The sequence below is a fragment of the Sander lucioperca genome, chromosome 13 (genome assembly GCF_008315115.2).
Source record: "Sander lucioperca isolate FBNREF2018 chromosome 13, SLUC_FBN_1.2, whole genome shotgun sequence".
Classification (NCBI taxonomy): Eukaryota; Metazoa; Chordata; class Actinopteri; order Perciformes; family Percidae; genus Sander; species Sander lucioperca.
The window spans coordinates 27,462,043-27,472,708 of record NC_050185.1 but is presented as its reverse complement, the minus strand read 5'-3'; the positions used below and the strand labels follow the sequence as shown (position 1 = coordinate 27,472,708).

At 43.2% G+C, this 10,666-nt stretch overlaps 1 protein-coding gene across 1 annotated transcript; it reads right to left on the bottom strand.

Moving 5' to 3' along the window:
* Window positions 1-8,493: 8,493 nt before the first annotated feature.
* LOC116055930 (zinc finger protein 862-like) lies at window positions 8,494-10,389 on the bottom strand. Its single transcript, XM_031307993.2, has 4 exons — window positions 9,587-10,389; window positions 9,248-9,465; window positions 9,015-9,152; window positions 8,494-8,732 (listed from the first exon to the last, which is right to left on the bottom strand). Exons 2-4 carry the CDS (start codon window positions 9,372-9,374, stop codon window positions 8,494-8,496), a joined length of 504 nt encoding a protein of 167 aa, XP_031163853.1. The 5' UTR covers window positions 9,375-9,465; window positions 9,587-10,389.
* Window positions 10,390-10,666: the final 277 nt, after the last annotated feature.

Here is a 10,666-nt window from a genome sequence, read left to right as displayed (position 1 = left end):
GTTACCTTGCATAGCAGCTAGTTTCTCGCGATACCACCAACACATATCACACAAAAAAATCCATCTTGTTAGGCTTCAAGTTTGTGTCCGAACAGCAGCGGACCGAACCAATCAGCGTCCAGTGACGAGCTACTAACTGGCAGCTATGGGCGTTGTTTGGGCATGTGTGACGGCTGCAACTGTTTGTTCAAAACAACAATGGCGGACATGATAGACAGGTGGTTTATCTAATCACCTGCCAGGTATTTTTTTGAAAGTGCCTGCCATTTTGCAAACAGTTTCCAATGACCGCTTCTCAGATGGTTCTGTCTTAACAAACCGTCTGGTGCGTCAGCTTAGCAAGACTGAATAAGTCGTTATAGCAAACACCCCAAAACTCGATACATGTTTACATTCAAGAAGCCGTATGATTTGTTACTCTTGTCCGTCAGGAGAAGGTGGAATTTGTGTGATATTGTCATAGAGCCACAAAGGGGCGAGGTCGGGGTGAATGTCTCTTTAAGACCGCCTCCCTAATAAAAGCCCAGTCTGCTCTGATTGGTCAGCAATTCCGGGTCTTCAGTATCTCCACTTTCAGAGTTTCTGCACCGTCATTACAGCCGGGGAAAGACTGTAACGGGCACTTTCTATCTATACATAGTATAGTTGTGACATCACAACTGTACGGAAGTCCTGACAGCTCGTTTAAAAGGCACAGTTTATGAATACGGGGCTGTGTGCATTTCACAAAAGCAGACCAGAACAACTTCTGGTTCAAGCGAGGAGATGTCAAATAACAGACTTGAGATCCACCTTATGAGTCTAAAGATCTGCTTCTAAAACCCAGGTGCCTTTTATTAACCCGCTGAAAGCATTCTCTCTTTTTGTAAAAGAGTAATTTCCGAATGCTGCGTGGTCTTATGGTTTTCTCCAAGGCTGTTTTGTAAAAGCCTGTTTATATCCATTAAAGTTCCTCGTGTCACCTTCCTTTGAGGCAGAAACACAGACAGAAGAGGTAGATAAAGCAGGGGAGGAATAAACTAGAAGTAAGTTAGAGAAAATCAAGACGAGAAGACCAGCAGCTCCAGGCGAAGTTCTGCAGAACAGCAAAGAACTACACTAGCTGTTTGAACCTGTGACCCAGAATAATCCCTTTAGCTGCATGAGTGGGTAAAGATGGATGTTTTTTTCCCTCCCTTTTTCTCAATACAGATCTCATATCAGTGTGCATATCAGTAGCTTGTGTTATCATAAAGTACAGCGCGTCTTCAGGGCCTGGGACACTGCGCAACACATCAATTTTCATGGAGTTTAAAGCGACAGCGCCATGAAACAGATGCTTTTCACGGGTCCCCTGAGGTTTTGTGTGATTAAAAGAGTTGCAGCGGTTGCCAGGCGATCATAGAAGTGACATTTCTATGGCTGGAAAGTTGTAGGTTTGAATCTGTGAGATGTAGGAATTTTGAGACAAAGCAACTGTTTTCTCAATTATTTCAATGTAAGCTTGGTTTATTCTGCATTCACTAATGTATCCCAGAGTTCAATTAAGAATGAATGCTGCCTGCAATGTAATATTCCTATAATTTATGTATAATGTCTTAGACTGTGAGGTTGCCTTAATCAAATTTGACAAATGTATTCAGGTGTGCCCAGCTGGCTCTGCTTCCTGTCGTTGTTGTTTGTGTTCATCAGAGCTGCGGAAGATTTACAGAGACTGTCCTGCCAAGCTGCTGCTCTGCCCGATGCGTCCCATACAGACACTAAAACACATGTCAAACTCAAGGCCCGCGGGCCAAATCCGGCCCCTCGCAAATTCTGATCCAGCCCGCATATCGATCTAGGTTCACAATATATTTTGGCCCACCTAGTTGTGCGCCAAACCAAAAACATGGGAAACTGTTTTTCAACTTGCAATTATGTGACACTCAAAGCAGAATTTGACAAATTTGCCGACTTTTAGACTCAGAAATTCCCACAGAACCAGAGAGTTTGCATATTCCGGCTGTGAAAGAGCTTGTTGTGAGTCAGCTGTGTGGTAGCCTACTTAGAAAATGTAATCATTATTTTGCTTGATTTGCTAAATTCTAGGATGGCTTTGGAACTTTTTTGCTCACTTTTTCAGGGCTTTATGTGGACCAAACTGTAAGTGAGAAGATTATATGAGACATGCAATAATTGAGTCAAAGATATTTTACTTTTTCGATGAAATAAAAGCAGGTCAATAAACTATACATGTCTGGCCCTTGATTTGATTCTCTTTTTTCAGTGTGGCCCTTAGCAAAATTGAGTTTGACACCCCTGCAAAGGGTGATTTTTGCGTCGGTATCTGACGCTGAGAGCCACTGACCAAGCGTCGTTTTAGTTGTAGAGTTGGAAATAAGAACGGGTTGTCATCTCTGTTTATCAGCAGCAAAGGAAATGGACAAAATCTTTAAAGTGGCTTTGTACAGTGTCGTGTACAAGCTTGATACATTGACCAAAGATCTCAAACGGTTTCAGACTGTTTATATGTGTGATAGAGAAGCCAGGTGCACGGTTTACTAATTGCCGTCAACACCAGCTGTTGATCTGAGCAGTATCAAATTACACGAGAATATCAGAGGTAGCATGAAACTGTAGGCGACTTCAGCTACAGAGATTCACTGATATGTTAAACCTGGGGTCCTCGGGTAATCATTTCCAATCCTGCAGACCCTCCCAGGTGGTTTAAGCAAATTAATAAATTGTTACCCTTTTATTCTCCTGAGCTGCTGTGAAGTTGTCCATCAGGAAAGCACCTGTGTGCTGCGTTCACAACATGTGAGAGCTTGTAAATCGGAGCCGCCAATTGGGGAAAAAACTCGGTCATATCAAGAAGGGACATTTTATGGGATTTGACGTCTCCCGGTTTGTGTCATTAACTGCCGATGCAAATCAACACAGGCAGCCAACATACAGTCCACTGGGATAGTTATCGAAAAGGTGAATGCTTTCGTACAGCTTTTCTTAGGGCGTTTTCACACCTACCTCATTTGGTCCGGACTTTCGGACTTTATAGTTTGATCCGAACCAAAATTACAGGTGTGAAACCTCCCCCGGACCACGGTCCGGATCAAAAGACCAAATTTTGGTCCGATAAAAAGAGGTGGTCTCAGTCCGGACCAAACTGAACCATGGTCCGGTTCGTTTATAGTGTGAAAGCATTTTTTTGGATGATTCGGACTTTCGGACCAAATACAAGAAGCTCTGGCAGGCTCTCCTCGTGTTACAAGACCGGGGAAGCTCCTTTAAGGAATAGCTTGGTGCTTAGTGTGTAGGCTACATGAGAGAGTAACGGTGAATGCGCTCAGAGCAGACAGCTGTCGGCTATCAGAGCAGAGAATACATCAGCATTTTATTTGTTGAGTGGTAGTAAATGTACAGTGTAGGTTTCCGTTTGTCTCTGAATAAATTCTCCAGAAAGAAAGTTCCCATGTCTCGCTTCTCAACATCATAACAAAACAAAAAGAGCCGCGGCCGTATGGGAGAGCAGCAGTCAGTAGAGGAGAGCAGCAGTCAGTAGGAGAGAGCAGCAGTCAGTAGGAGAGAGCAGCAGTCAGTAGTAGAGAGCAGCAGTCAGTAGGAGAGAGCAGCAGTCAGTAGGAGAGAGCAGCAGTCAGTAGTAGAGAGCAGCAGTCAGTAGGAGAGAGCAGCAGTCAGTAGGAGAGAGCAGCAGTCAGTAGGAGAGAGCAGCAGTCAGTAGGGGAGAGCAGCAGTCAGTAGGAGAGAGCAGCAGTCAGTAGGAGAGAGCAGCAGTCAGTAGGAGAGAGCAGCAGTCAGTAGGGGAGAGCAGCAGTCAGATGAAAAAACTCCGGCACAGAGAGAGGATACGAGAGGACGGGGAAGCCTGTCTACAAACCAATCAATTATAAGTATCTGGAGACGCGGATCATGTACGTGATAACGACAGAACGTAGTTTAGTCACGTTGTATAGATCTTTAGTGTGCTTGAATAACTGCAGTGTAAAACCAAAACTTACCGGATCAAATGTATAATGTAACAAAAACCTAAACCTTGGTTCAGACTTTCAGGTGTGAAAACCCCCTCATAGTGTTGTCAGATAAAACAGATTTATGTCATGGATAGGGGGTCAGATTAGAAACTGTGCACTATAGCTTTAACATTGCAACCTTTAAGTTTAAAACTGCTACCTACGTTCTCGGGTTTAGATATGAGGTTGTATTTCCTGCCGCTGCTAATTTATGAAACACGTGAGTGCTCGCTTTAGAGGGTAGGAACAAACAACCGATATCGCTGTATGGTTTGGAGGACTTGTTGGAATACAGATATGTGTGCCAGGGACAAGCCCCAGTAAAATAGCTGCTAAAGAACTGTAGAAAACGTGTTCAGGCTGCAACACAGGGATGAACATCAGTCTGCATATTTATGTCAACACACCCACAGTTTGTGATGGCAGGATTTCCAATTGTCAACTGTTATTTGCTCCACATTTTCCGGTCTGTGGTATCATGGCCTTGACCAGTGAAAAACACAGGTGTTGTCAATTACACACAGATGCATCCCGCTACCTGCTGTCCCTGCAAATTATCCCACTTCAATCACATCGCCATTCATCACGAGTGCACAGCTGAGCTGGCCTACTGTAGATGCCTAAAACCAAGCAAGCAAACAGAAGCATAGAACGATGAATGAGTTTGATCAGCAGCTTTCAAAACCCCCCACCTCACTGCACTGTGGTTGGTTGGGCGAAAACATGTATTACTGAAAGAGTATTTCAATTATTTTTGATTTTGTTTGTGTGTTCTTTTAATAAGACTTTGAAAATACATCCGTGCTGTTTTTCATGTGTAGAAAAAGTTGCGAATAATTTCATGCAACAGTGATTCGATTTTAATCATCGCACGGCGTGCCTGCAAAAATCTGTTTGATTGATTTTACAATAGCTCTTCAGATTTACACGAACAAATCGTGAAAGTAAACATTCACTCAGCCAGAAACACCAAGACAATGAACAATGGCTTTAATTTTTTTAATAACACCTTCCTTCGGAAGACAACAGCTATGTTCATGAAAATGGTACATGAGTGACAGAAGCTGAAAGCAAAAACATAAAAGCAGCTTTATATTCAAGCAATTATTGGCCGATACACCGCCCAAGTACAGTCAAAGCTGAAAATTATAACCTAATTGTAACCCTTTGATAAAAATATATTGTAATGTGTCGTCTGCATGTTTGAGTGCTGTTTGACATTAGTGCTGCATTCATGTGATGTCGGATTTATCAGGAATGCACCATTGCTGTGGTTTGACTTGTTGTCGACAGTCGTAGTTTTAAACACGTACTGTAGTAAAAGTTGTGAAACGGAAATATTTTAGTTTAGGCGACAAAAATACTTGGTTAGGATTAGGAAAATACCAGGGCTTGAAATGATTGACGGACATAACTACATCCCGGACTTAGGTTTGTAAAAAAGTCGAAAAGTGACTGTAGACTTTTGGTTTCACAGCATGGTGATGTGAGGATTTATACTTGGGCGCCGGTGTGTCTACGTCATTCTTGTGTATCTCTTTAAGAGAATAGCAGCAGAGCCTGTGTGTGTGTGGTGTGTGGTAGAGCGAGTGAGAGATTGAAGGGGATTAGCTTCGCCGCGAATAGCGACTCCGTGGGGGGAGTGTTTCCCCCCTGCTTTCTGACCACGGTCGGAAATCTGCAGCAGGAGAAGTTGCTGAGAATGAGAGGAGAATGAGACGATGCTAAGCCACGGCCAAGCGGACCAATCACAGTTGTTGCGGTCTGCACTGCAACGTGTAGTTACATTTCTGGGGTGGTGCACATCAGGCTACGCCGTAGGGTCCGTATCTACGCGTAGCCACGTACCTAGAGTATGTACGTACCTACGGCGTAGATTTAACGCAAAACCATGAATCAATCGTTACACTTCGTCACCTCACTTCCTCGTTTGCTCCCGTGATAACTACTACGGCCACCAGAGGTCGCCGCCTAACAACAAATGTACACATGGGTCTTTATAAGCTGCTTGAACATTCGACCTATACGGCCGTTTCTGGGTGAGGACTGGCTGGATGATTGGTTACCTAGTCTATATCCACGACGTTCCACTTTCGGGATTGGTCCATTGCTGCCGGAAATTCCGGATATCGCTCTTTACAGCCGGATGTCCGTTACCTTCCTCTTTCTTTGTGTTGGAATTCCGAAGGATTTCTGAGGACTATGGTTAACTGCTCCTCAGATCTCTGCAGGGTAAATCCAGACAGCTAGCTAGACTATCTGTCCAATTTCTGTTGCACGACTAAAACAACCTTTGAACGTACACACGTTCCACCAAAACAAGTTCCTTCCCGAGACTATTTAGCAGAGGCACTGTGGCTCCGTCTGGCGCTTAGCTCCGCCCAAGACGATTGGTTTAAAGAAATGCCAATAAACCAGAGCATGTTTTTCGCCCATCTCTGAATGCTGTGTGGACTCGCCAGACCCTCCTCCGCAGCGCTGTGGAGGAAGGTCTGGCATAGCGAGTCTGTTACCTAACCACATGTACAAAAAACTAAATTTCCCAACATTTGCCTTCCAGTTCATGGTTCAGTCTTATTTACTAATAAGCAGCTTTATGTTGCAATTATTTCAAACTCTTGTTGGAGTACTCCGGGGGTAGAGGTTGTGTTCTGGGGATTTGTTTACTTTGAGTAGCCGGTAAACTACAAAGCAGCAGGCAAGCCAGATCAGACAGGTAATACCTTGATCACCCGGAGCCCGAAGCTGCTGTTCTACATGCTGGCTTTCCCCAGAGCCGAATAAACAGCTCCTTCCTACAACTGGAGAGGAGGATTATAGAGAGAACATCAAATGCACCAACAGAGTAAAGTCAGAGTGAAACCTGAGTGCTACTTAATTTGGCTTCCTTTATGTATTTGGTGGTGTCTGTATCTGTTTGTTGCAATGTTACTTGCACACAGAATGTATCTATCTTTCAGCTCTGGTTGCTATATGTTTTACTATGTCGGTGTAAAATTAATTTATTATTGCAATGTATAACTAAACTATGGTTTATTCAACTTTTATGCTTTGGCTACCCTGCACGCGTAACATATGCAGACCATTTGCAGCGTGGAATGCATCTTTCAACTGGGTACACCTGCAGCGCACACGGCGGGCGTAGGATTATATGAGTCACAGGCGAGATGGTGAGCTTTCACTTTGTGATTGTTTCTTTAGCTGTTGGACCCGGCACAGCGCTGTGCAACGTCAAATCTATTGTTAGCTATTATTATTAAAGTATGCATGTGACATGAAATGATAAATAAAAATAGAAACGCTCAAAATCAAACTGACAATATGTCATTAAAGGGTAACTTTGTTTTTGTTCAACATCAACCCTATTTCCTATGTTCTTCTGTGACACACACAACCCAGTCTCACGGCAGTTCGTGAAATGGTCACGTTATTTAATCTATTGATTTGTGTTCATGGGGACGTTTTTTTTGTGGTGGCCAGCACGAAAATGTAAAGTAATGTATTTCAGTGGGAAGCATATTTCGTGATCACAGCACAAATACAGTAGGGAGTATTATGAAAAGCCGAAAATCTGCGTAGGGAGGTTGGTCTGGGTGGTGGATGGGTCAAACAATACAGGACTTTCACCCAGGAGACCGGGGATCGCGTCCCACGTGTGGCGTTTTTGTTTCCCCGTTGTGTTTTTCCTAAACCCAACGTCCGCCATCCCGTTATTGCCGCGCGTCCCCCGCGTCCGTCTCTCGGCGTGTGAGGCGTCCTTTCCCCATTGTTTTTTTCCTAAACCCAACCTCTGAATAGATGGTTCCCATTTCGTGCTGGCCACCACGAAACAAACACGAGATAAACATGTTGTTGTACACGTATCAATAGATTAAAAATAACGTGACAATTACACGAACTGCCGTGAGACCGTGTTGACACACATTGGTTCAGTATTAAAGGTGCACTATGAGTTCCTGCATGGTCACTTCTGTTGACGTTCAAAGTAAATTTCAAACAGAACAGAGCAAGCTCGCCCCTCCCCCCATGTTTCCGTAACTGTCATGACTAACTGACTAACTGTCACTAACCCCCACCCCCTCCCCCAACCATCTTGTCGGTGATTGGCTGGAACGTGGTTTGTTGTATTTTGGTGCACAGCCTGTGCCCCTAGTGTTTGTTTGACGTTTACGACCCCTGTGTTGGCTTTTTCACGGTGTGTTCAGGGGCCAGGCAGCTAGCGGATCAAGGAGAGATGCCTACGATTTGAGACAAAAATGAAATCGCGCTGAAACCATGCAGGAGCTCATAGTGAACATCAGCATTTCCACTAGCCAAATTTTTTCAGGTGAAAAGAAGATAAATTATGAGTGCCACTGAATGCATTTCATAATTTTATTAACATTGTTGGCATGAAAAATAAATATAAAGTACAATACATACAACAAAATATACACAGAAAGTACAAACATTTCATTTCAAGTTTGGGATCTATCTATCTATCTACTTATCAGAGGTGGTGCCATCAAAGTTGGATCAAAGTATTTGATGTCAGGTGAGCACAACTGGGTTTTAGGTCAGAGAGGGTCTCACCTTTTAGGCGTGAGCGCCTGTCACTCTTTACCTGCTTCATAACACTGAACCCTCTTTCACAGTCAGCTGTAGTTGCAGGGATGGTGAGGAGAGCATCAAAAAGATCAAGGACATCAGGACACCGATGGTGCAGAATTCTGTTCACAGTAGGCCAGGTCTTCTCAAAGGTTCCTGTAGCAGGGTGAGACAGACGATATGCATTATGCACTTGCAAACAATTATACATTTTCAAATGCAACTTTAGTTATTAAAAGATGGCATCAAATTTGGATTGTGTCTTTAATGACAATAATGGTAAATGACATTTACTCTGATTCCTGATAAACTAAATATATCACAATATTAGACATTTCTATAGAGCTTGGGAACTTTTCAAGCACTTGTTTAAAAATGCTACTGATAAGGTATATCAGTATGAGACTTTTTTTTCTCATTCTCACATTCTCCAAGTACCTTGGCTGAATCCTGCTGTGTACAGTTCAGTCTTGAGAATTGTCCATTGATCAGGGATCAACTCCACATCCACTCCAGCGGACAGTAAAAGAGGTCGGAAGTGACTGATGAGTTTGTTTACCTCTTCATCACCAAAATCTGAGAACAAAAGGGAAAACATTAATATAAGGTTAAGCAGTTGTCTTAAAACATAAAATGTGTAAAGATTTGTTCATTACATTTCAATTGCTAACCTGAACTCGTGTCTGCCTCTGGCCAGCACTGGAAACTGGTCAGCCGCATAGCCTGCAGGACACCACTGTTCACATCACTAAATCTAGCAGTGATGCACCGGCACAGAGAATCGATTAGCTCATTCATTGCCTTGTTGTGCTGGTCGGCATCAGTAGGCTTCAGAAGGCCTCCCTCATAGGAGTCTGTGTCCAGCACTGCTCTCAGCTTAGGCCCAGGTCTACAGTTGTGCAGAGATAGATGGATGGGCGTCTTTTTATATATTTTTATTTGTACTGAGGTGAAAACACACCAACACAACCTAAAATCAAATCATAAATTGTAGGATATATGATACATACCTTGACTTGTATCTTTCTATGACTGAGCTTCAGCCAGGGTTGACACTGACCTCTGCAGTGACTTGGAGAGGTTGCTCCGTTGATAGATGGTGTCATGGAGAAGACAGCAAAACATGAGCACTCCACCATCCTTGCCTATGTTGAGGAACCCCTTGGCTTTTGCCCTCAGAACAGAATTGATGTTTGTGGCCTCCTGGGACTACAAACAAAACAACTGCATTATATCAGACAGCATTTAAAACTGATGGAGAGAAAACGAAAGCAAACATTAAATAATCCATCTACACTGCTGGTTTTAGTAGGCTATAAATTAACATACCTTCGCCTCCAAGTGGCGTACAATGCCAGCATATCCCCTGAGAAAATGGTCAAGTGCTTTGAAGAGATGTGGTAGCCACTGGGTTCCACCTGCTCTGGTTGGCATCAAAGCCTTCATGTGGAGCTCCCTGAAGTGGTGCTTTAGGCTGGCCCTGTTCACTCCACTTTTATGATATAAGGTGTAGAGTCCACTCAACAGGTCCTCAACTTTCCTGGCCATCACATTTTTCCTTATTCCGTCTGAAAAGGCAAGCTCTAGCTTATGGGCCATGCAATGGATCCCCAGCACATTTGGTCTGTCTGCACGCAGTTTTGTAACTACACCATTGTTTACTCCTGTCATTACAGATGATCCATCTGTGGTGATTGCCACTAGGTTGTTCTTCCAATCAGTGCTAACTCCACTTTCCATTATACTGCACACTGCTTCAGTTATATTTGTAGCATCTGGCTTTGAGACAGCTTTTACCCCGACAAAATCAACTTTGACCCTTTGAAACCCCCAATTTTTCATTCAAGTTTCATCTGTGTCTATGGAAGCACTCTGAATCGTATTAAATACACTGTTTCTGAAACATGTAAATAGTAGGGCTGTCAATCGATTAAAAAATTAATCTAATTAATTACAGACTGTGATTAAGTAATCGAAATTAATCGCATACATAATTAACGGTGCCTGTACCGATACTTTTTAAGAAAGTTAAAAAAGAAAAGAAAAAAAAAGGGTACTAAACAACAGTCGGTGACATTAAAGAACGGCTT